The sequence below is a fragment of the Dasypus novemcinctus genome, chromosome 3 (assembly GCF_030445035.2).
Source record: "Dasypus novemcinctus isolate mDasNov1 chromosome 3, mDasNov1.1.hap2, whole genome shotgun sequence".
Lineage (NCBI taxonomy): Eukaryota > Metazoa > Chordata > Mammalia > Cingulata > Dasypodidae > Dasypus > Dasypus novemcinctus.
In genome coordinates, this window is record NC_080675.1 from 92,589,344 (window position 1) to 92,613,856 (window position 24,513).

Below are 24,513 nucleotides of genomic sequence, written 5' to 3' on the forward strand. Positions count from 1 at the left end.
ATGACCGATGCCCAGATGGCCGATTTTGGGGCTGCAGCCCAGTACCTCCGCAAGTCAGAGAAGGAGCGCCTGGAGGCCCAGACTCGGCCCTTCGACATCCGCACGGAGTGCTTTGTGCCCGACGACAAGGAGGAGTTCGTCAAGGCCAAGATTGTGTCCCGGGAGGGTGGCAGGGTCACTGCCGAAACCGAGAACGGCAAGGTGTGTGGGGCACAGAGGGAGGGGAAGGGAACAGGAGGTGCAGAGGGGAGGGTGCAGCTGAGGGCCCACCCAATGGGACAGGAGGCTGAGGGGCCCTGGATTAGAGCCAAGGCACCCAGAAGCCAGGGCCTGACCCCTCGAGGAGCCCAGGGTCTACCTGAACAAGCGCGACACTGTGCACGCCCCTTGCAAAGAGGACGCTGGCAGGGCAACGGGGCTCTCAGCTGTTTTCTTCCTGAGAGGGGCTTGTAGATAAAGAGTTCACAGCATTAAATGTAGCTCCCCATCTTGCACTTGTATCCCCTTCCCCTCTGTGCCTCACTTTCCTCCATGGGCCCAATCTCCCAAATTCCTCTCACCCAAACCAAGAACAAACTCTTAGACCCAAGAAGACAAGAGTTCATTTTTGCTGAACACTCTGTCTCGAGGCTGGTGACTGGCACTCAGAAACCCCTGGTCCCTGGCCACTCACACTAGCCCTGAGAATTGCCACTGGTCATCAGCAGCGGCTCAGACCCATGTGCTTCCCAGACACACTAACTGAATCTTGTGTCCCATTAAGGTGTGGAGTAATGGGGCCACAGCTCCCCGGAGGCTTTGACTTGGATCCCCCAGATCTGTCACTAGCTAGCCACTGTGCGAGCAAATTGCTTAGAGTCACAGCTTCCTCCACTGGAAGACACAGGCTGGAATATCCAGCCAGGGGATCAAATGACACCAGGGCATGGCAAACTGGCCGGTGCCACTCAAACCACACTGACTGTGACCAAGGGGGGGCAGGGTGGGTGGGAGAGGGTCTGCATGAGCAGTTGACGCCCTCAGCTGCTGCCCCCGTGAGATGGCCTTGGGGTCAAGAGTGAGGTGTGTACCCCTAGACACTTGAAACAAAGGGACTGCACGTGATTATGACGGGGGCAGGGTCTGGGGTTCTGGCCAGAGAAGGGGCGTTAGGACAGTCTCTAGGATAGGAGAGAAATTGGGCAGACAACTTATCTGGGAAAAGTGTCCTGGAGGAGCTGTAGGGGAGGGGCTAGGGCACCGGTCAGGGTACCAAGGCCAAGTCCTGACCTGTGCTCTGAGCGGAGGTAAGTCGGAGAGGCTGGTGAGCATAGGCCGGCAAGGGCCTTGGTGGGTGTATGGCCGTCCCTGCCCGACGGCCCGTGCTCCCTCCCCAGACGGTGACCGTGAAGGAGGACCAGGTGATGCAGCAGAACCCGCCCAAGTTTGACAAGATCGAGGACATGGCCATGCTGACCTTCCTGCACGAGCCCGCCGTGCTCTACAACCTCAAGGAGCGCTACGCAGCCTGGATGATCTACGTGAGTGCCTGCTGCACCGCACGGGGCTCCCTGTCCCCCTCAAAAGTCAAAGTAGGCCCAGGAGGACTCTCTCAGAAGGAGGGGGTGGTCACTCACTGAGGACCAAGCAGGCAGAGGCAGGTTGCAGATGGGACCTGAGCTTCAGTCCCAACCACTGGGCCCTGGGATTCTATCCAGCCGCCTTGTTCCCCAATCCTCATCAGCCAGCTGCACGACTGGTCAGCACAAGCTGCGGTGTCCAGGGAGTGCCCTGCCTGCCACCCCTGCCCTTCTGGCTGCCCACCCACCAACCTTTCATGCCCGACCCTATCTCCTGCTCCAGACCTACTCGGGCCTCTTCTGCGTCACCGTCAACCCCTACAAGTGGCTGCCGGTGTACAATGCCGAGGTGGTGGCCGCCTACAGGGGCAAGAAGAGGAGTGAGGCCCCACCCCACATCTTCTCCATCTCCGACAACGCCTATCAGTACATGCTGACAGGTGAGTCCCACAGCCCCTGACCTGGGCCCCTCAACCTCGACAGCCCTGACCCCATTGCCTCTCCTTCATTTTCTTCCAGATCGGGAGAACCAGTCCATCCTCATCACGTGAGTGAGAACTGTTCACCCGTACAGGGGTTGGGGTGGGCGTGGGGACGCAAGCTGACCTCTGAGGGAGCAGATGACAGGAAGGGTTGAAGGCTGTGATCGCAAGGGGTGGGGGTGCTGGTCTCTCGCTAGAGGAGAGCCAGCATAATGGATGACGATGAGGCAAGCTCTGTAGGGCTCTGGACTGACAGAGGCATTTAGGAGGCTGGACTCTGAAAGGAGGGAGGAGGGAGGAAATGCTGAGCTCTGCCTGGCCCGTTGCCTCCAGCGGAGAATCCGGGGCCGGGAAGACTGTGAACACCAAACGTGTCATCCAGTACTTCGCCAGCATTGCCGCCATCGGTGACCGTGGCAAGAAGGACAACGCCAACACAAGCAAGGTGCCCGGGTGGGCCGCAGTCTCAGCGGAGAGAGGGTCTGGGGGCAAGCTGGCCCCTAACTGTGCCCTGGGGAGCGGTGCGCACAGCACTGCTGAGCAGGGCTCCAGAGGCCGAGAGCAGGCTTCCCAGCAGGAGAGGCACACTCTGCGGTCCCGTGTGGTCCCTCGAGCCCCACGCCCACTCCCTGCCCTCCCCCCATCACCCGGAGGTGGATGGAGGATGGATCCCATGGGTCCGCATCCCCCCGTAGGGCACCCTGGAGGACCAGATCATCCAGGCCAACCCCGCCCTGGAGGCCTTCGGCAACGCCAAGACGGTCAGGAATGACAACTCCTCCCGCTTTGTGAGTGCCCCTGATCAGCTGCCAACTTCCTCCCCAGGCCTTGAAAAAAGGAAAGGGAGGGGGCGCTGTTCTGCCAGTAGTCACCAACCTCAGTGGATCGGGCTGTATTTGGCTTTGGGGTGTCAGCAGGCAGGCATACACAAATGCACACACACACCAAACCCTCCTCAGTCAGCCTGGCTCCCCGGGTTCCAGGAACTCCAGGAAAGAGCACCCCGCGTCACCACAGCTGTCCCATAGTTAAGTAACAAAGCTGATTTGGACCACTTTTTAGGTTTTTCTTATGACATCATTAAGTGGGAAGAGAACATAGGTTTTGGTGCCAAATGCCACCCTTCCCCCTTGGCCAGCAAGTCCCCCCCCCCCGACTTCTCTGAACCCCAGTTCCCGCATCTGTGAAACAGGGGTAACAAGCTCTACCTTGAAAGCTGTTGGGAGGGTGGCAGAGATCATAGAAGAGGCATGGGGGAGGTCAGTTCCCGTGCCGTTGTTTCCACTCATTGATCCCTGGGCAATATGTGGGACTCGACACCCATTTCCCTGTTTTACTGATGTTAAACTGAGACACCAGGTGGGAACTGCACATTTCCAGAACCAGCTGGGTTATTCTGGCCAGTTCCTCATGCTTTGTCCCATCTTCCCCCAGGGAAAATTCATCAGGATCCACTTTGGAGCCACTGGAAAGTTGGCCTCTGCAGACATAGAGACCTGTGAGTGTGGGTGAGGGGGGCCCCATCTCTGCCTTCTTCCCCGACAGGGGTCCCATCTCGTCTCCCCTCCATCTTCTGTCTTGGTCCACATTTGTCCCTCGGCTTTACTGTCTTTCTCTTTTAAATCATATCTTCTCCCCGGGCCTCTCCATCTTGTTGTAGCCTTTCTCCACTGTCCTCCATCCTTTTGCTAGATCTGCGTTCTTTCCCACTTTCCTTCCTTACTCACCTTCCTCCCTTCCTCCCCACCTCAGACCTCCTGGAGAAATCCCGGGTGATTTTCCAGCTGAAGGCTGAGAGGAACTACCACATCTTCTACCAGATCCTGTCCAACAAGAAGCCCGAGCTGCTGGGTGAGCCTGGCCGATGGCCCTCCTGAGACCCGGTCTCCCCAAAGCCCACCTGTGCGCAGGGCCCAGTGACCTCCCCGCCGGGCTCCCCACCGCCCTCTCAGTCCCCTCCACTCTGCCCACCCCCCTGCCCCATGCTCTCTTCCTTCCCCACCTTGGACCTGCCTGTAGCTTCTCCGGCCTCCCCATGCCACTGCTACACACCGAACTCCTTCTCGACGCACTTCTCCCCACTCTTGCCTCTGCGATTTCTTCCTTGTCGGTTTTCCCTCCTGCTCTTCGTTGCCTGCCTGCTACTCAGACCCCTCCCACCACCCCTTTCTCTCCCTCCCTGGGCACCTCGGGTGCTTCCCTCCCCGGGTCTCTCCTCCTCTCTCATCTCTTTTGGACACTCCTTGGTCCTTGCTGATTCTCCTCTTCTCTGCCTGCTCCCCGTCCTTTCCTCCTCCCTCTCCTCATCGTGCCCTCCCCCTCTTTGCCCCTGCCCTGGGCCTCGCCCCCCACCCCCCTCTCCCTGCCCCTCGCCTGGAGCAGACATGCTGCTGATCACCAACAACCCCTACGACTACGCCTTCGTGTCCCAGGGAGAGGTGTCGGTGGCCTCCATCGACGACTCTGAGGAGCTCCTGGCCACTGATGTGAGTGAGGAGGGGCGCAGTGCCGAGGCGTGGGCCCCTGAACCCCACCAGCTCCAACCCCACCCCGGCCTCTCTCCCTCGTCGCAGAGCGCCTTCGATGTGCTGGGCTTCACTCCTGAGGAGAAAGCCGGTGTCTACAAGCTGACGGGTGCCATCATGCACTACGGAAACATGAAGTTCAAGCAGAAGCAGCGAGAGGAGCAGGCCGAGCCCGACGGCACCGAAGGTGCGAGGGTGGGGGAGCCAGGCTCGAAAAATGCCTGGTGTGGGGGCTGCACCCTCCTGCCGACGGTCGCCCATGTCCAGCAGTTCTCAAAGAATTGGGTTGACATCAAGGCTGATAGGGCCAAAAGAGAAAAAGTGGGAGAAAACCAGGAGAAATATGAGACTCTAAGGCTGGGAGAGGGGGTGGTCCCAGGGCCATGCCTTTTTCCAGGAGCAGGCTCTGCCCCCACCCCCAGCCGCCCCCAGGCTTTCTCGCCCTGGGAACCTAGCCAGGCCTCTGGCCACCCACCATCCACAGATAGCCTGGCTCCCTGAGGACCTGAGGCTTGTGGGGTAGATGGGTGTGCTGAGGAGGTGGGGAGCTGCTGGGACACGGGAGAGTTGGGCAGCCAGGGAGATCTCCCATCACCCTCCAACTTACCAACCCTGCTCCACCAACCAGAAGCGAGGCAAGTCGGGGATTTTTCCTCCTCTGCCCAAGACTCACCGGACCCCAGGAAACTACGGCCAGTTCTACTGAATCAACTGTCATTCATTCAGTGGGGGTTGACCTGCCCAGCCCTGGGGCGAGCACTTTACGGGGCTCTGTGCCACGTTCTGTCTGGGAGGTGTAGCTCAGGGCATTGGCATGTCGCCCCCGTCACTGGGCCTCGATTTCTCCCTTAGTGAAATGAGTTACAGCCCCTCCCAGTGCCCTCCCAGGACTGCTGTGAAGAGCCTTTGAGACAGAAATGTGAAGGTGAAAATGGGGCCACATGCCCAGAATATTCCTCTGGATCCACCTCCTGGGGAACTTTCTCCTTGTCTGTCCAGATCACAACTCCAAGTCTGGGTTTCAGGATAGAATGGCACCAGTGATCCCAAAATTCTTCAATCTAAATCAAATTAATTCACTCTATATTTTTAAAAATCCGTGTATTGGATGGCACTTTTGAAGAGCTGGGTGGAGGGGAGGTCCAATACACTGTTGGGAAACTTAACTTCCCAGGCAGTCAAGCTGGTGGATTGAGAGGACAGGGTGCCCCGTCCTGGGCTGGACACTGGGAAGAGAGACAAAGGAGGCAGGGAACAGAAAGCAGGGGACACCTACTCCCAGAGCCATGAAATCTTCCCTGGAGAGAGGAGGGGTGGAGTGGGGGCGGGGGCGACATCTGCAGCAATGCTGGTCAGGGACAGCCAGAGCCTGAGACGCCCTCCAGACAGAGACAGAGGAGTCGCCCAGTGGAGGGAGGCCCAGGACTGGACGGAGGCGACTGGGTTCCGGCCTGACTTGAACACGCACTGGCTGTCTGACCAGGGGCAAGTCTTCTCCTCTCCCAAGCCTCGGTTCCCTCCTCTTTAATGAAGGGGAGTTGGCCCTGATGCTTCCTTAAGGCTCTGAACTTGTGGGCCAGGAATGAGGGTTGGTTTGTAAGAGCCCATTCACTCCTTTTCTTCTCAACCAGATGCCGACAAGTCCGCCTATCTCATGGGGCTGAACTCAGCCGACCTGCTCAAGGGGCTGTGTCACCCTCGGGTGAAAGTGGGCAATGAGTATGTCACTAAGGGGCAGAGCGTGCAGCAGGTGTACTACTCCATCGGAGCGCTGGCCAAGTCAGTGTACGAGAAAATGTTCAACTGGATGGTGACGCGGATCAATGCCACCCTGGAGACCAAGCAGCCACGCCAGTACTTCATAGGTGTCCTGGATATCGCTGGCTTTGAGATCTTTGATGTGAGTCAGGGGGTCCCTGGGCACAGGGAGAATATAACTCACACATAAACACAATTGACAAGCACTTTGTGCCAGCCATGGGCCAGGCTCTGGGAAAGGTGGTGTGGATTCAGCAAGGGCAGAGGCAGTTGTCCCCGTGACATCAGGGCAGCTCTTCCTCCCCTGCCCTGAGATGGGAGGGGACCAGCTCATCCCCTCGGCCACCCAGACACCTGTTTGCCTGACCTGCTCCCACCCCTCGTTCCTCCTGCAGTTCAACAGCTTTGAGCAGCTCTGCATCAACTTCACCAATGAGAAGCTGCAGCAGTTCTTCAACCACCACATGTTCGTCCTGGAACAGGAAGAGTACAAGAAAGAGGGCATCGAGTGGGAGTTCATTGACTTTGGCATGGACCTGCAGGCCTGCATCGACCTCATTGAGAAGGTGCTGCCTTGGCCCCACCAACTATGCCCCCTTCCCCTGGCATCCCAGAGAAAGTACAGCCCCAACTCTTCTTCACCCAAGAAGCTAGAGTCCCCAGGATCCCAAGCCTCTCTTCAGGGCCCTTCTTTGTCATTGGCATACATAAGATGATCCCCCTCCTCCTTTCCCCAGGACTTAGCCCCTTACCCCCCAACATATTATGGAATTCCATTGTAATAGTGTTGGGAAGTCCAGTGTCCTGCAAGTCAATGTAGTGAAGGACTAGAACTCCAGGGCCCTCTTATGCCCCATCAGAAGCATTATTAATGGAAGACTGAGACTAGAGATGTGTGGTTTCCCATACCTCCCCATCAGATGAATTACTCTCTGTTCCCTGAGAAATAAGCCAATCTCCAAACCCTCTTGTCCATAGGCATACCTCAGAAGAGACAAGGAAGGAGTTGGTGGGATGTTTTCTGTGAGCCAGAGTTGATTGACCCTCAGTGTCCTTTACCTTTACTCTTTGCTGGTATGGGCCAGAGCCCAGAGTACTGACCTTCTCCCATCTCCCACCACGTCCCTTCAAAAAAGGGGCTTCTCCACAAGCCTAAAATCATTATCCAGGGATTCTTAACCAGGGTGCATTTCTGGAGAGACAGTCTGGCTTCACCAAATTCTCTAAAGGATTGCTGCCCCAAGAAAAGTCAAGAGCCACCGCATTTTCTGTTAGTGCAGCATTTTTTGCAGAGTTTCACAGAAGCAGGTCCCTCTAAACGTCCCTTGAAGAACGGTGACCACTGTCCTATATGCGGGGATCTGGGCTGCCTCTGCAGGCTGATGCTTTTGACACATATCTGTCTCTGCCCTTATGCCCATCTGGGGCAGCAAGCCTTTCAAGAAGAAGGGGCAGTGTAAGGAGGCCGCCTGGTCCTTGAAGATGATTGGGAATATGTGTCTCCTCACTGACTCCACTGGAGGAGAAAGATGTTATATAAACTAAATTGCATTTAGATTAACTCTGAGTATATTGCTGCTCTATCTTGGGGCATAGAGGTACCAGCTACCAGCGTGGGTTCCCTTTGGGCTGCCAGCAATACTGAATAGTACAGTCTTTGCTCTGGCATGGGTGGGACACTGTGGAAGTCTGGAGTTTTCTCACTGATGCTCTCTCTGCTTCCCCCAACCTGCCCTTAGCCCATGGGCATCATGTCCATCCTGGAGGAGGAGTGCATGTTTCCCAAGGCCACCGACATGACCTTCAAAGCTAAGCTTTATGACAACCACCTGGGCAAGTCCAACAACTTCCAGAAGCCACGCAATATCAAGGGGAAGCAGGAAGCCCACTTCTCTCTGATCCACTATGCCGGCACTGTGGACTACAACATCCTGGGATGGCTAGAGAAGAACAAAGACCCGCTCAACGAGACTGTGGTGGGCTTGTACCAGAAGTCCTCCCTTAAGCTCATGGCTACACTCTTCTCCTCCTATGCCGCTGTCGATGCTGGTAAGGGGCACCTCTGCACTAGGGCAGGGGACTTTTGGAGGTACAAGGGGTCAGGGTCCTGCTGCTGCAAATCATATGATTTGCAGAGCCAGGGGAGTCCATGGGCCATGGGCTGTGAGTCAGGAGATCCCACAGCAACCCATCTGTCCCTCTTCTGTGGTCCTGGCCATTTTCCACTTTGTGTTATGGATACTGGTGTACATGTCTCTGTCTCCTCAAGACTGAGCAACTGGAATTCACTGAGGATGGTACATACTTCATTGTACTGTGTCCAACAGAGAGCAGTGCTTGCAGGAGATCTCAATAAACATTGAGAGGATCACTGAATAAATGGTAGAATAATTGATCCTCCAGTTCAGAGAAGGAAGAGAAAGGGAGTGAGGTGAAATGAAGAGAAAATGCAAGGAAAAATTAGAGTGGAAAGATATAAAAATGAAGGGTGGGTTAGGAGAGGGTGGGGTCAGAGCACTGACGTCATTTCACCTTAAGTGCATGATGTTATTTAATCCTCCCTATAGCTTTCAGAGGCAGTCATTATCATCTTCATGAAAAACCTGAGGAGGCTCACTTGCCCAGGGTCACAGCTACTGAGAACAGAGCCCAAATCCCACCCGAGGGCGCCTCCATTTTCACTCATCATTCTTTCTCTTGTCATTAGGGGATAGCAGTAAAGGCAAAGGAGGCAAGAAAAAGGGCTCATCCTTTCAGACAGTGTCAGCCCTCCACAGGGTAAGAAGGACCCAGAGATGCCGGGAGACCTGTGGAGGGGGGAGGTGCAGTCCCGAGCCTGTTGGCTGCATTGTCTTAACCTGATGTTCGGGGTTTGGGGAGGAGAGAGGGAGGAAGAAGTTAAGGCTACATTGTTAGTGTGGGCATGTAAATTTGCACAAGCCTGAACTCACAGTCATAAATGGTGAGTGACTTATCCCTGACCGTTTGAGGGTGTCTGGGGTCCAGGGCTCAGGAGGCCAAAGAGATGGTTCCTGTGACTTCTAACTCCCCAACCCCATCCACCTCCAGGAGAATCTGAATAAGCTGATGACCAACCTGAGGACCACCCACCCACATTTCGTGCGCTGCATCATTCCCAATGAACGGAAGGCTCCGGGTGAGTGGTGGGTGGTTTAGTCTGGGGGGGGGGGTGGCTTGTGTTCGTTGGCCCAGAGGCTGACCCTTCCTCCTTTCTTCCTGCTGCAGGGGTGATGGACAACCCCCTGGTCATGCACCAGCTGCGCTGCAACGGCGTGCTGGAGGGCATCCGCATCTGCAGGAAGGGCTTCCCCAACCGCATCCTCTATGGTGACTTCCGGCAGAGGTAGGCATGGGGCCCTCCAGAGCGTGGGAATGGAGCTGGGGCAGCCTTGGTGGGAAAGGGGGTCCGAAGGTGGCCCCTGGAATTCCTTGGATGAAGCACATCAGTGCAGAATGAGGGTAACTCTGGGCACTTCCTCCCACTTCCCCCAGGTATCGCATCTTGAACCCAGCGGCCATCCCTGAGGGGCAGTTCATTGACAGCAGGAAAGGGGCAGAGAAGCTGCTGGGCTCCCTGGACATCGACCACAACCAGTACAAGTTCGGTCACACCAAAGTGAGTCTAGAACCCTACAGTTTGGGGTGGCAGGGAGCGTGGCCACGTTAAGTGGAGCAGTTGGACTCCCAGGAGGCAGAGCCCTGATTAGTGAGTGGCCTCCTGGTTCAACCCAAGGCCTGGATCCCAGGCTTCTTTTCGATCTTGTTTTTCACACTTTTACTCTCAAGTCTATGATTCACGGGTGATGGGTACCCTGAGAGCTAGGGTCTCCCATCTCCTTCCTTCCTCCTGAATACCCCACTCTGAAGCAATGGCTCCTTGATCCACAGGTGTTCTTCAAGGCAGGGCTTCTGGGGCTGTTAGAGGAGATGCGGGATGAGAGGCTGAGCCGCATCATCACACGCATCCAGGCCCAAGCCCGGGGCATGCTCATGCGCATCGAGTTCAAGAAGATCATGGAGCGCAGGTGAGTGGGGAGGGAAAGGATGGGAGCTGTGTCACCTAGATGGGAGAGGCAGGTAAACAATGACAGTGTGGCTCCACCACTCACTAGCTGTGTGTCCGGGCAAGTTATTTTACCATTCTGAGTCTCATCTTGAATTCCTTTAAAAAAGAAAAGAAAAGAAAAGTCATAAAGGAATACAAATTAAGATACCAATGAAACACCATCTTAAAACACTAGCTTAAGCAAAAGATTAAGAAGTCTGACCTACTCCTTATCGGCATGCAAATTAGTGCAAATTCTTTGGAAAACAATTTGTTGTTAACTATTAAAGCCAAATATTTGCATACTTTACGAATTCACTCCTGAGTGCATTCCTGCAGGGAACTGCATGAATATACCAGGAAACATGAAAAAAAAGAATTTTCATCGCAGCATTGGTCATAATAGCAGAGATCTGGAAATATCCCAAATTTCCATTCACAGGGGAATGAATAAATAGTAGTATATTCATTCAGTGAATTATTATAAAGCAGTGAAGAAAGCAGAGCTACAGCTGCATAATATGTTTGATGTTTTTGAACCTTAAAATCAGGAGAATAGGGAAGCGAACTTGGCCCAATGGATAGGACGTCCGCCTACCACATGGGAGGTCCACGGTTCAAACCCCAGGCCTCCTTGACCCGTGTGGAGCTGGCCCATGCGCAGTGCTGATGCCGGCAAGGAGTGCCCTGCCATGCAGGGGTGTCTCCCCCGTAGGGAAGCCCCACGCGCAAGGAGTGCACCCTGTAAGGAGAGCCGCCCAGCGCAAAAGGAAGTGCATCCTGCCCAAGAATGGTGCCGCACACACAGATAGCTGACACAAGATGATGCAACAAAAAGAAACACAGACTCCCAGTGCCACTGATAAGGATAGAAGCGGTCACAGAAGAACACACAGAGAATGGACACAGAGAGCAGACAACTGAGGATGGGGGGAAGGAGAGAGAAATAAATAAATCTTTTTAAAAAATCAGGAGGATAAAGCAAGTCACAGGATATATATATATATGTGTTTTGGTACATATATTTTTACTTGTATTTTTATATATAGTATGATATCATTTTTACACAGCTCAGAAATAATTTAAAAACCAACAGTGCATTGTATAAAGATATATGCATATGTGGTTCAAGTATTTTTGGAAACAGTAAGGAAAAGAAAACACAAGATGTCAGGGTAGTGGCTACCTCTGGTGAGGGAGCCAGGGAAGGGGATTGGGAGTAGCATATGGGTAGATTCAAAAGCTGGTAATGTTCTCGTTCTTGTTTGGGGTGAGGGTTTGCAGATATCCATTTTATCTTCATGCTTCATAACTCACATATGTATTACAGATATTCTGACATGCAAAGATTACATTTTTGTAAACATATTTGAGGTTCTTATGAGATTAGAAACACTGAACATAGTAGACACTCTATAGGTGCTACATTTTATTACTACTTCCCAGTAGGGAAGATACAAAGTGCCCTTGCATTGAATTGGTTGATTAGTAAATATTAATTGAGCAACTTCATACTCGGGGTGGTGGCGAGTGGGTCCAGGGATCCTGCCTTCAGGTGCCTACAGACTTGTCAAGATGGGTAGGGAGCCAAGTCGAGTTGGTTCCACGTTTGGGAAATGGTCCTTCATGGTGCCCCTCTCTGCTTCCATGTTTCCTTGTTAGGGATGCCCTACTGGTCATCCAGTGGAACATTAGGGCCTTCATGGGGGTCAAGAACTGGCCCTGGATGAAGCTCTACTTCAAGATCAAGCCACTGCTGAAGAGCGCAGAGACAGAGAAGGAGATGGCCACCATGAAGGAGGAGTTTGGGCGCATCAAAGAAGCCCTGGAGAAGTCTGAGGGTCGCCGCAAAGAGCTGGAAGAAAAGATGGTGTCCCTGCTGCAGGAGAAGAATGACCTGCAGCTCCAAGTGCAGGCGGTGAGGCAGTGCAATTATCTCTTTAGCTTTCCCCACCCCATCTCATCATCAGGAACTGAGAGTCTGGGAGCTTCAGCTTTCTTTACAAATTTGCATGTCATCCTTGAGCAGGGGTCATGATAACCCTCTGTACCATTCCCATTTTAGAATCTGTGCTTATCAAAGCCAGCACTCCAGCTTTCTTTAAGACCCTGGTGCTCTCTCTGTTTAATCACCAGCTCTACCCTCTGTGCTCTTCTCCCAGGAACAAGACAATCTGAATGATGCAGAGGAACGCTGTGACCAGCTGATCAAGAACAAGATCCAACTGGAAGCCAAGGTGAAGGAGATGACTGAGAGGCTGGAGGATGAGGAGGAGATGAACGCAGAGCTCACTGCTAAGAAGCGCAAGCTGGAGGATGAGTGCTCTGAGCTTAAGAAGGACATTGATGACTTGGAGCTGACGCTAGCCAAGGTGGAGAAGGAGAAGCATGCAACAGAAAACAAGGTGAGGACAGCTGCCTCTGGCTCCAACTCAAGTCTCCTCAGGATTCCTAGACCAGAGGGGATCCTGAGAGCTGTGTGGTCCTGGCACTTGGCATTGGCGGTCCCCACAGATGTCTCCAAGCTGGTGATATTTGACTCTAATGGAGGATGGGGGTCTTGGTTGGCAGGTGAAGAACCTGACAGAGGAGATGGCTGGGCTGGATGAGATCATTGCCAAGCTGACCAAGGAAAAGAAGGCTCTGCAAGAGGCCCATCAGCAGGCCCTGGATGACCTTCAGACTGAGGAAGACAAGGTCAACACCTTGACCAAGTCTAAGGTCAAACTGGAGCAGCAGGTGGATGATGTGAGTAGTAAAATTCATAGTCAGTCTGCCCTGGGTGAGGGCTTTGCTGGCAAAACCAATGGCCAAGGGGTTCCTGATCTTTAAAACTAACTTTTAAAAGCCGTGGAGCTTGTTTGCTTTCAGCAGTTCTCTCTGAATCCTTTGTGTTTGCAGATTTCTCTGCTAGTTTGACCCCCAGTCCCATTGGACTTCAGGTTTAGAAGGGAGCAGAAGAGCATGCAGGTTTTCCACACTCTGCCACTTTGCTTCTCCCCATTAGCTGGAGGGATCCCTGGAGCAGGAGAAGAAGGTGCGAATGGACCTGGAGCGAGCAAAGCGGAAGCTGGAAGGTGACCTGAAGCTGACCCAGGAGAGTATCATGGACCTGGAGAATGACAAATTGCAACTGGAAGAAAAGCTTAAGAAGTAGGAGCCTGCAGTGGCCAGGAGGGGCTGGGTCGGGGGTTAGAGCACAGGGTGCTGCCCCTTCACTGGCTGTGTAGTCTTGGGCACACTGGGAATGAGGAGGTCAATCACAGCCCCTCCCCTACTCCCTGGGCCAGTGGGGAGGTGGCTGGTCCTAGCAAGCTGAGGCAAGAGAAGAGGGTGGACTCAGAGGAAGGAGAACCACTTGTCACACCACCTTTCTCCTTCAGGAAGGAGTTTGACATTAACCAGCAGAACAGTAAGATTGAAGATGAGCAGGCCTTGGCCCTTCAGCTGCAGAAGAAACTAAAGGAAAACCAGGTGAAGTGCTTCCTGGTGCAGCCGAGGAGGAGTTCAGTGCTCTTAAGATGCCTGAGCTTGGGGTTCTAGACAGTATCTGGGACGCCAGGCAGCCCCAGAGAGCCTACCAGCCCTGACTCTCAGGTACTTGGGAACACCGGTGTCCCTCTTTAGGGCAAGAATGTATTATTCCAGCAAGGCTATTCTGGGGGGAAATGATACCTACTAAAAGTGCTTCTCTTTCTAAGATAGGCTCTGCCTCATGGGTTTTCTGTTCCAGAATGAATGTTGGGGCTCAGTTGTCCCCTAAGAGACCAGTTCACATTATTCCCAGGTATCAACCCCAGCTACTAACCCAGGTTGAGTCCCCATAGGACACCCATGCTATGGAGTCAATTCCTGCCATGTTCAGCAAGTCACTTACCGGCCCAGAGCCTCAGTCTCTTCTCTGTAAAATGGGACTAACAATCCCTGCCTCACAGAGAACCAGGAGACAACGTATGTAAAACCACTTTGTAAACTGTGATTCTCTATATAAATGTTATTTTAATTTAGCCCAGGTTAGAGAAGTCAGCCTCACTAGCAAAAAGTGTTCTTTTGTCTTCCCTTGGCCTTATCTATCTGCAGGAGGTGAGAAAATGAACAGAGTCCCTGTTACCTTTAATGCACCCCAAAGTTTAATGTGCTGTCAGTGCTGTGTGTGTCAGAAGAGCCCTGGAAGCACGTCAGGCAGGTGCTGTGACCCCCATTCTATAGCTGCAGAGGCTACAAGGCCAGGTCTGGACAGAATGGCCCCAGGGGCCAAAGGCCCTCAGCAGCTGGGCACAGCCTTGTCCTCTTGCTTTCCAGGTAGACCTCAGCACTCGTGACCCATGGGCCAGGCCTGCCCTCAGGGATAAATTACCTTCCCATCTTCTCAGGTGCCCCTTCTGGGTTTTCACCACAATATTGGGACATCCCCAGGTTCTCCTCAGCAGTTCTTGGCAATGGGCTTGTGACTCCTCCTTCCCCCTTCCCAAGGGCCTGCACACAGGTCCCATGATGACCATCCTGGGAGCAGAGGCCCAGCGCCCCCTCTCTCCTGCGCCCAGCACCAACCCACACACATTCCCAGCAACCCACCCATGACCCAGATGGAGGGACTCCCACCCATTCTCCCCCTTGTCCTTGGCTAGCCAGACTACAGGTCAGAAAGGGGATGGGACATTCATCCAATTTAGTCAAGGCCAACGCTGAGGCCAAAAAATGAGGTGGGGCATGATGAAGAGAAGGACGCCAACTAGCACTCATCCGGCGTGGACGGAAACAATCAAGCTGGAACCTCCCCTGGTATAAATAAAAAGCAAGTCCCAGAGAGTGAAGGATAGGTTCACTGAACTTTGTGATTAATGCAGTAGATTAGAAAAAAAGCATTTGGTTGTTTCAAGGCAGATTTTTGCATATTTTTGTAAAACAGTCTACAATAAGAGCACCAGCCTCTACTCAGTAGACATGTCATGACAATCAAAAACAGCTCCATTGCCAACTGTCCCCTGGAAGGCAAAACCACCCCCTGTTGAGAACCATTGCTCTAGAGGAACCTGAGGGCTTGCACCAGGAGCCTTTTGAGGCCTGGGGCAGGGGCTCTGCTCGAGGGTCCCGGCGGTGGATTGGAGCCCCTGGTGTCCATGTCCAGGCACGCATCGAGGAGCTGGAGGAGGAGCTGGAGGCCGAGCGCATGGCCCGGGCCAAGGCGGAGAAGCTGCGCTCAGACCTGTCCCGGGAGCTGGAGGAGATCAGCGAGCGGCTGGAAGAGGCCGGCGGGGCCACATCCGTGCAGATCGAGATGAACAAGAAACGTGAGGCCGAGTTCCAGAAGATGCGGCGAGACCTGGAGGAGGCCACACTACAGCACGAGGCCACGGCCGCTGCCCTGCGCAAGAAGCACGCCGACAGTGTGGCCGAGCTGGGTGAGCAGATCGACAACCTGCAGCGGGTGAAGCAGAAGCTGGAGAAGGAGAAGAGTGAGTTCAAGCTGGAGCTGGACGATGTCACCTCCAACATGGAGCAGATCATCAAGGCCAAGGTGGGTGGCTGACTGCTCGGCGTCTCCCATCCCTCTTCTCACTCGCGGCTTCAGCTTTCTCTCTGTCTGCCCCTTGCTTCCCTCCTTCCATCTCATTTGTCATTCCCACTCACTTCATCACTCTCTGGTCTCTTTCTTCCCCTCTACCTTGCTCCCTCCTTCTCCCTCCACTCAAATCTCTGTCTCCTAACCATCCCTACCTTGTTTAACTCATGGTCCCTCTTCACATTGAGCCCCCTCCCAGTGCCCCTTTCACCTTCCTCTCCTCTGTGCTCTCCCCTCCTCGGCCCTGTCTTCCTTTCTCTGGCAGGCCCATCCCCTTCTCCCTGCCCACTCCAGCCCCTCTCACACCCCCCCTCCCTGTGTCTCTTGCTGCCAAAGGCAAACCTGGAGAAGGTGTCCCGGACGTTGGAGGACCAGGTCAGTGAGTACCGTGTGAAGCTGGAAGAAACCCAGCGCTCCCTCAATGACTTTGCCACCCAGCAAGCCAAGCTGCAGACTGAGAATGGTGGGTGACTCTGACCAAGCCTGGGCCTGCCCCAGGGCTGGGGCATTGGTTAACCCCTTCCATGGCCCACAAACCTCTTGACTCCTATCTCCAGGAGAGTTGTCCCGGCAGCTAGAGGAAAAGGAGGCGCTGATCTCCCAGCTGACCCGAGGGAAGCTTTCCTACACCCAGCAAATGGAGGATCTGAAAAGGCAGCTGGAGGAGGAGGGCAAGGTGAGAACCAGCTAGGGGGCAGTGGGACATGCTCAATACTAGCCCTGAGGCAATTAGCCTCAAAGCCAGAGATGGAGGCTGAAGGCTGGAGAGAGGTCTCTGTAATGAAAAGACTCTCCAGTCTAGATTCTTCTACCCTTCCACTAAATGACACCCAAAATTTATGGAAAGCCTCTTTTCTGATTTGTAAGGAGGTAGGGTAGAAATTTTGAGAGGCTACACAGAGACCTGGAAATTTCACAGTAGCTCTCACCCTGAATGAAGCTGGGGCTTGGTTGAAGTTCACAAATAGGAGAAGGATCTCGAGAATGGGAGAGGGGCATTATTCCCCACCGTCCTGAGATGCTGAGCCCCTCCCGGTGCCCGGCCCTCCCCAGGCGAAGAACGCCCTGGCCCACGCGCTGCAGTCGGCCCGCCACGACTGCGACCTGCTGCGGGAGCAGTACGAGGAGGAGACGGAGGCCAAGGCCGAGCTGCAGCGCGTCCTGTCCAAGGCCAACTCCGAGGTGGCCCAGTGGAGGACCAAGTACGAGACAGACGCCATCCAGCGGACCGAGGAGCTCGAGGAGGCCAAGTGAGCTCTGGGTGACCCCCACCCTGACTCTCATGGAGGGAGGAGGCAGATGACTCGGGTGGGGACAGGCAACCAGTACAGAGAGAGGAGGCTGGAGGTGGGAGAGCCAGGGGAGCCCATTAAGACCCAGGGGAAACTTGGCACACAGTAGAGTAGGCCCAAGAAGTGCTTGAAAAGGGGCCTGGATCCTGTGCTCCTTGTGAACCCCGGCTGGCCCTGACCCACTTCCTGTGACAGGCGAGCTTTTGGCCCGGGTTATACCTGATGTTCACGTATAAGACGAGCAAAAAGCTTGTTGGTCAGAGGAGCTACGTCGCATCGGCCTGTCATGTGTGCCTGTGTGTGGATGCCACCCAGATGCCGCCGTGTGTTGGGAGGAGGCCAGGGCAGCCCATCCTGGGGCTGTGTTCTAGCATCTGCAGCCTCTGCTCCTTCTGGGCTGGAGTTTCGGGGCCTGAGCTCACCATCCCAGAAAGCCCTGGGAAGAGGGTGGGTCCCCCTCATCTGGGAGTTGTCCCCTAGCCCTGCTGTTCACAGGTAGAGTCATCTACACCCCACCCTCCCCCGGGCAGGAAGAAGCTGGCCCAGAGGCTTCAGGACGCTGAGGAGGCCGTGGAGGCCGTCAACGCCAAGTGCTCGTCGCTGGAGAAGACCAAGCACCGGCTGCAGAACGAGATCGAGGACCTGATGGTGGACGTGGAGCGCTCCAACGCCGCCGCCGCAGCCCTGGACAAGAAGCAGAGGAACTTCGACAAGGTGGGCCCTGCGGTGGGGGGAGAGTGAGGGAGGGGTGGAGTCTGCGGGAGCCCCCCATGTTTGGCTCGGGGGAGTGGGAGGTTGGAGCCACAGGGAGGGTGAGGAGGGGAGAGCCAGGTGAAGGGCCTGGAGCAGCCCCTGGAGCCGCGCAGTGAGCCACCTCCCTGGGCAGATCCTGGCCGAGTGGAAGCAGAAGTACGAGGAGTCGCAGTCGGAGCTGGAGTCCTCGCAGAAGGAGGCGCGCTCCCTCAGCACCGAGCTCTTCAAGCTCAAGAACGCCTACGAGGAGTCCCTGGAGCACCTGGAGACCTTCAAGCGGGAGAACAAGAACCTGCAGGGTGCGCTGGGGTCAGAGGCCGGGAGGGGCCTGCGGCAGTGTCCCCGTGTGGAGACCTGCCCCACCCCCTGCACTGGACCACAGCAGCCCCCAACCAAGTCCCCGTGCCCCTCCCACAGAGGAGATCTCCGACCTGACCGAACAGTTGGGAGAAGGAGGAAAGAACATGCATGAGCTGGAGAAGGTCCGCAAGCAGCTGGAGGCGGAGAAGCTGGAGCTGCAGTCCGCCCTGGAAGAGGCTGAGGTGGGGACCTGGCTCTGCCCCCACCCCTGCCTTGGGCCCGCACTGCCCCCACTCGGCCCGACTGACTCTGACTCCCTGCCTATCCCTCCCCTGGAGGTGACTCAAGACAAAAATCTCTTAGCTCTTGATTGCTCACTATGGCCTCTCATCACTGCCCCTTGTAGCCCACCCCTTCTTTCACTTCCTCCAAAGGCTCTTCTGCACAGGACCACAAGGTAACCCTACAGAGGCAGAGCCCTGGGACTTCCATGACCCATAGCTACCTCCAAAGTCAAGGTCTGCACAAAGGAGACATCACAGTCTGATCCTAGGCCATAAGGTTTTGTTTCTCACCAGGATTTTTCCAGTTTAAATTTGGCAATCGTAATAGCCACTCAGGCAGAGGTTTAGATCATGGGCTCCAGAGTCAAACAGACCTGAGTTTGAAAGTCAGCTTGTGGACCTCCCCTGTGTCATTGGACAAGCTTTCTTTACCTCTTTGGGTCTACATTTTCTTATCTAGAAAATGTAATTAACTGTACCCACTTCATAGTATTTTATGCATGTTATTATGAAAAGTAAATGAGGAAACATATTTAAGCACCTAATATGTTAGCCCTGTTTACTATTAATTTAAGAAGTTGGGAAAGCCCTGAATTTTCGAGCTTCTAACTTGTCTCACCAAGGGTAAAGGATCTGAGAAACAAAGATGAAGTTTTGAACTTGTAGTTATAAAAACCCCTTCCTTTTCTATGATATTTTATGTAGAGCAGAAATTCATGCAATGTTAGTTCTGGAGAGTCTTGGCAACTGTGAGGTCCAATCCCTTTCCTTGTCTCAAGATCATATGTCAGGAAGCCCCAGAAGTTAGCACTTCCCCCTGCGAAGCCCCCAGCTGGGGGTACAGGTCTCACCTCCCAGTCTCTTACCAGCTCTTCTTCTCCAGCCCATAGTCCTGGCTGACACCTTGCACCCTGTCTGCCTGCCTGGGCCCCTCTCTCCCCACCCTCCTCCCAGGCCTCCCTGGAGCACGAGGAGGGCAAGATCCTCCGGGCCCAGCTGGAGTTCAACCAGATCAAGGCAGAGATCGAGCGGAAGCTGGCAGAGAAGGACGAGGAGATGGAGCAGGCCAAGCGCAACCACCTGCGGGTGGTAGACTCGCTGCAGACCTCCCTGGACGCAGAGACACGCAGCCGCAATGAGGCGCTGCGGGTGAAGAAGAAGATGGAGGGCGACCTCAATGAGATGGAGATCCAGCTCAGCCAGGCTAACAGGACAGCCTCGGAGGCCCAGAAACACCTGAAGATCACCCAAGCCCATCTGAAGGTAACGGAAGTTCAGGCTTTCAGAAGGCGGATGAGTCTAAGTGTGAGTGGGGGTACTCAGAGGAATGGTCAAAACCAGGAAAAAGGGTCTCAGGCCAACAGAGGAGGACACAGGAGTCGCCTACCTCCTGGCCTGGAGGCTAGAGGAGCAGAGAACTGACCAGGCCCTAAAGAATATCCTGGACATTCCCAGGGAATACATGAGGTATGGGCCCCTTTACCCACAACTGGGTAAGAGGTTTGTGAATGGGGGGGGGGTCACACCCAGACACCCAGAATGGGAGAAGTGAGTGGCCCTGATGGGATGGGTCTAGGCCTCTCCACACCACCTTTTTCCTGGCAGGACTCCCAGATCCAGCTGGATGACACGGTCCGTGCCAACGACGACCTGAAGGAGAACATCGCCATTGTGGAGCGGCGCAACACACTACTGCAGGCTGAGCTGGAGGAGCTACGGGCTGTGGTGGAGCAGACAGAGCGGTCTCGGAAGCTGGCCGAGCAGGAGCTGATCGAGACCAGCGAGCGGGTGCAGCTGCTGCACTCCCAGGTGCGAGGGTCAGGGGTGGACACCTGCAAACTTACTGAGTGGCAGAGCCCAGGACTTCTGTAGAAAGCAGATGTTCTGAGCCTGTCCAGCCAGCCTCAAAAATTATATCATCTCTTGGGCCAAATCTCATCTGTCATTAGTGGCTGCCAAGACCATTATCTCGAGAAGGGGGTCTGGGCTCAAAGGCTAAGAGTATCATGATTGATTGGTGATGCCTGCCAAAGTCACAAATTTCTGGTTAGTGGAATACACGTTGTTATTTGATATCCTTGCTCTAGAATACAGCCTCAAATTTGTTCTCTAAAGATGGGAGTTTGGGAGTTGAAAGAAGCATAATCACATCTACTTGCAAACCCAAATCTGGATAGAACACCATTTTTCTGCAATCCCATCCACTGTTTTCACTTATACTCTGCAGTGAGTTTTTGTGCCCATCTGTTGTAGCATTCCATGGAGTATTGTTCTGTAAGCCGATATATGTGAGAATGGCATCATCCACTGACATGGTTCCCTCTTCTTCACCCCACATACATTCTTTCTGTAACGACAATTATTTCTAGAATGTTGTCCTGATAAATTGGTGTTTCCATTTTCCTTGGAGTATTTGCATGCTCCCACATAAACATGTTACTAACAAGCTCAAGAATACAACTGCAGTCCCTCTGCTGTTTGAAGCCTTTCTTCAGAGCTGAGTAATTTTCAATGTAATGTCTACAACATATCCGTTTTCATAAGAAAAAGGAAAACAGGTACCAAACAAGGAATATCCTAAGAGCATGGCTGGTTGTTTAAAAAAGGATAAAGTATATTTTCAGTCATTTTCTCTAGAACACCAGCCTCATCAACCAGAAGAAGAAGATGGAGTCAGATTTGACCCAGCTCCAGTCGGAAGTGGAGGAGGCGGTGCAGGAGTGCAGGAACGCCGAGGAGAAGGCCAAGAAGGCCATCACGGATGTGAGTCCAGCAGAGCGCAGGCCCCCTCCACCTGCCCCTGCCCGTGTCTCCGGGGAGCAGGGGGGTGGGGGAGAGCAGTGAGCGCCTGAAGACCCAGCCAGACCCCGGGCACCCCTCTCTCCTGGTCCGCAGGCTGCCATGATGGCAGAGGAGCTGAAGAAGGAGCAGGACACGAGCGCCCACCTGGAGCGCATGAAGAAGAACATGGAGCAGACCATCAAGGACCTGCAGCACCGGCTGGACGAGGCTGAGCAGATCGCCCTCAAGGGCGGCAAGAAGCAGCTGCAGAAGCTGGAGGCCCGCGTGCGGGAGCTGGAGAACGAGCTGGAGGCCGAGCAGAAGCGCAACGCTGAGTCGGTCAAGGGCATGAGGAAGAGCGAGCGGCGCATCAAGGAGCTCACCTACCAGGTGCGGGCAGGCGGCGCCACCGCAGCCCATCAGGAGTGGATGGTGACTATGTCTTCTCTAGCTCCATCTCCTGGCCCACACAGCCTCGTGCTCCAGAGAATGGAACTTCCAGGAAAGCCACTCAGCCCAACTTGCACTGGCTCCTTGAGATTAATTCTCTTTCACACTCTTTGGCATCTGTTTAGCTTTAGCCTATGAATTTTTCTAGCAAATGGAGAATCTTCTTCTGTTTCCTGAGAACTCTTTTTACTACATTTCCCTAGGCTTTTAAAAAATATATTTTATTGTCTTTTTTTTTTAAGATGCATAGATCACACAAAATGTTACATTAAAAAATATGAGGTTCCCATATACCCTACTCCCCACCCCACCCCCACTCCTCCCACATAAACAACCTCTTTCATCATTGTGGCACATTCATTGCATTTGATGAATATATTTTGGAGCACTGCTGCACAGCATGGATTATAGCTTACATTCTCCCCCAGTCCATTCAGTGGGTTATAGCAGGATATATAATGTCCTGCATCTGTCCCTGCAATATCATTCAGGACAACTCCAAGTCCCAAAAATGCCCCCATATCACATCTCTTCTTCCCTCTCCCTGCCCTCAGCAACTGCCGTGGCCACTGTCTCCACATCAATGATACAATTTCTTCCATTGCTAGAGTCACAATACTTCTATAGTAGAATACCAATAATGTTACCATCAAAGCTTCAGACCAGTCCAAGGAATGATTCCACCTTCCACCAGCCTGAGAGTGTGGGGCATTATGTGGTACTTTATGGGAAAGAGTTGGTGGGGGGTGGTGGTGAGGAAAGACTCCGAGCTCTTCCATGGAATTTCTGGGATAATAGAAAGCAAGGTCTTAGAGAAAGAAGACCTAAGAAGGTTCTAAGACAGCCATCACATAGCTCAGAGTTTTTACCCTTGACCTGTTATTTTCACAGTGCACCTGGGAAGGAAAGAGAGAGGAGACAGGGGATATTGGTTCTATTGACAGGTGATGCCAGAGGCACAGGAAAGAGATATAGATGTAAAATTGCAGACTGATTATGAACAGAAATGGGAATGGCATCCTTGTAGAAGATCAAGGGGCAGTTGAGTCAGGGAAACTGGCATCAGAATTTCCGTCCTAGTACAATTTAGTGAAGTAAGACTCTAGGCTATGATGATGACCTGGCCCCCTTTCTTTCTACCCTTTTGTTATTCCTTTTCTAGTCATGCTAGAACCACTGGCCAAGAACATTTATGCTGCTACCTTTATCCTCCAGGTTGGAGCTGGGACAGATGTGATGACTCCATTTTATTACATTAGGAAATTTTGTTGGGTTCTGAGCCCTTCCGTCCAACAAACAGCCTTCATAGGGTGTCTTCCAGCTTTAGAACTGCAGTCCTTAATGCTTTTTAGATCCTTGACTGAGCACTTACCTTTCTCCCTTAAGCTACAAGTAGAGTCAGAAAAGTAATCTTCCCCCACCGCCTCTTGGGCCATGGGAGGAAGGGGAAGCTAGGCATGGGGAGAGGAGTGGAATCGTGAGGGAGGAAAAGGTGGAGGCATTTGCTTCTCCTCCAAAACTGGTTTCTCCCCACCCAACTCCCCAGACGGAGGAGGATAAGAAGAACCTGCTGCGGCTGCAGGACCTTGTGGACAAGCTGCAGCTGAAGGTGAAGGCCTACAAGCGCCAGGCCGAGGAGGCGGTGAGTTCACTGTTTTCTCCACTGTTTCATAGCACACTTGATATGTTTGAGAATCAGTGAGTGCCCACCACAGCATGGGTCTGGCATGCTGTGGGTCCAGGGCTACATCAGGCAGTCTGAGTTAACAAAGTCAATGTGATATTTGACCCAGCACCTGCCAACAAGGAGCTTATAATCCATACACCAGAAATCCCTAGAGAAGGCAGTATAGGTGGTGCTAATGCCAGGATGGCGGGAGACAGGGGGCAGACAATTCTAAAGGCAGGAAGGGAGCCAGGGATGGGACCTGGCTAGGCACAGGGCAGTGGGAAAGACATCCTGGTGGGGACAGAAGTGTGGATGTGAGGCGTGAATGTGCCACCTACACAGGAAAGCCTGGGGTGGGGCAGCATCTGTGTGAGTCACGGTTGGATGGGTACAGAAAAGCTGGATTCTGAGGGAGGCCAGGCCAGGCAGGGTGGGATTCACCTGGGTCACTGGGTGGCATGAACTGTGAGCGCTGGACCAGTCTGAGCAGGGTGCCGAGCCAGGAGCGGGATGCCCTTGGGAGGCTGAGAGCCCTGAGCCCCTGGCTCGGTGACAGGGAGCCAGTCCCCCAGACTGGGAGGCTGGGAAGCCTTCCATGGCCCCTCTCACCTCACCTTCACATCTGTCCCCCCAACACCCACAGGAGGAGCAGGCCAACACCAACCTGTCCAAGTTCCGCAAGGTGCAGCACGAGCTGGATGAGGCGGAGGAGCGGGCGGACATCGCCGAGTCCCAGGTCAACAAGCTGCGGGCCAAGAGCCGTGACATCGGCGCCAAGGTGGGCCCTCCCCTGGCTTCACTCGTCCGCCCCCAAGTAGGACGCCTGGACACAGGTGCCCTGCAGAATAGCACTCCTCCCTCTAGCCCTGGACGGCCCTGAGGGTCCCGTACCCCCATAAGCTGCTCGGAGCAGCCCCCTACACACTGGAAACTCTGCAGAAAGCCCCAGCCCCACCTCTAAACCACAAGGAGCCCCTAGCGTGGGAACCCAAGATCCCTGAGCCCTAACCTCTCCCACCCAGGCCCGAACC

At 54.0% G+C, this 24,513-nt stretch overlaps 2 protein-coding genes and 1 non-coding gene across 9 annotated transcripts in view; 1 reads left to right on the forward strand and 2 right to left on the reverse strand.

The window, feature by feature from the left end:
* Positions 1 to 24,513, forward strand: part of LOC101427411 (myosin-6) — a 24,665-nt gene continuing 152 nt past the window's right edge. Inside the window, exons 1-36 of the mRNA XM_058293719.2 lie at positions 1 to 201; positions 1,377 to 1,520; positions 1,843 to 1,999; positions 2,079 to 2,106; positions 2,375 to 2,486; positions 2,737 to 2,829; positions 3,476 to 3,539; positions 3,794 to 3,892; positions 4,424 to 4,527; positions 4,615 to 4,753; positions 6,198 to 6,466; positions 6,720 to 6,890; positions 8,064 to 8,373; positions 9,032 to 9,102; positions 9,394 to 9,481; positions 9,571 to 9,688; positions 9,838 to 9,961; positions 10,234 to 10,370; positions 12,053 to 12,308; positions 12,553 to 12,795; positions 12,962 to 13,138; positions 13,398 to 13,543; positions 13,774 to 13,864; positions 15,519 to 15,908; positions 16,290 to 16,416; positions 16,511 to 16,629; positions 17,007 to 17,203; positions 17,776 to 17,959; positions 18,132 to 18,297; positions 18,416 to 18,540; positions 19,537 to 19,845; positions 20,188 to 20,391; positions 21,220 to 21,345; positions 21,478 to 21,753; positions 23,360 to 23,455; positions 24,126 to 24,260. Of these exons, the coding sequence (XP_058149702.1) occupies positions 1 to 201; positions 1,377 to 1,520; positions 1,843 to 1,999; positions 2,079 to 2,106; positions 2,375 to 2,486; positions 2,737 to 2,829; positions 3,476 to 3,539; positions 3,794 to 3,892; positions 4,424 to 4,527; positions 4,615 to 4,753; positions 6,198 to 6,466; positions 6,720 to 6,890; positions 8,064 to 8,373; positions 9,032 to 9,102; positions 9,394 to 9,481; positions 9,571 to 9,688; positions 9,838 to 9,961; positions 10,234 to 10,370; positions 12,053 to 12,308; positions 12,553 to 12,795; positions 12,962 to 13,138; positions 13,398 to 13,543; positions 13,774 to 13,864; positions 15,519 to 15,908; positions 16,290 to 16,416; positions 16,511 to 16,629; positions 17,007 to 17,203; positions 17,776 to 17,959; positions 18,132 to 18,297; positions 18,416 to 18,540; positions 19,537 to 19,845; positions 20,188 to 20,391; positions 21,220 to 21,345; positions 21,478 to 21,753; positions 23,360 to 23,455; positions 24,126 to 24,260 (5,796 nt within the window). The remainder of the gene's footprint in view (positions 202 to 1,376; positions 1,521 to 1,842; positions 2,000 to 2,078; positions 2,107 to 2,374; positions 2,487 to 2,736; positions 2,830 to 3,475; positions 3,540 to 3,793; positions 3,893 to 4,423; positions 4,528 to 4,614; positions 4,754 to 6,197; positions 6,467 to 6,719; positions 6,891 to 8,063; positions 8,374 to 9,031; positions 9,103 to 9,393; positions 9,482 to 9,570; positions 9,689 to 9,837; positions 9,962 to 10,233; positions 10,371 to 12,052; positions 12,309 to 12,552; positions 12,796 to 12,961; positions 13,139 to 13,397; positions 13,544 to 13,773; positions 13,865 to 15,518; positions 15,909 to 16,289; positions 16,417 to 16,510; positions 16,630 to 17,006; positions 17,204 to 17,775; positions 17,960 to 18,131; positions 18,298 to 18,415; positions 18,541 to 19,536; positions 19,846 to 20,187; positions 20,392 to 21,219; positions 21,346 to 21,477; positions 21,754 to 23,359; positions 23,456 to 24,125; positions 24,261 to 24,513) is intronic.
* On the reverse strand, positions 12,375 to 12,480 carry LOC111759456 (U6 spliceosomal RNA). The gene has a single exon (XR_002793432.1). It is a non-coding gene; the product is annotated as a U6 spliceosomal RNA (small nuclear RNA).
* The window catches only part of CMTM5 (CKLF like MARVEL transmembrane domain containing 5), a 14,889-nt gene continuing 5,583 nt past the window's right edge, over positions 15,208 to 24,513 (reverse strand). For 2 of the 7 annotated variants that reach the window (XM_058293717.2, XM_071214013.1), the window contains 3 exons: positions 16,491 to 24,320; positions 16,296 to 16,349; positions 15,208 to 15,830 (listed from right to left, as the gene is read on the reverse strand). The gene's annotated coding sequence lies outside the window, so the exon portion shown is untranslated. The remainder of the gene's footprint in view (positions 15,831 to 16,295; positions 16,350 to 16,490; positions 24,321 to 24,513) is intronic. The other 5 variants (XM_071214019.1, XM_071214017.1, XM_071214014.1 and 2 more) reach the window with 5 other exon arrangements.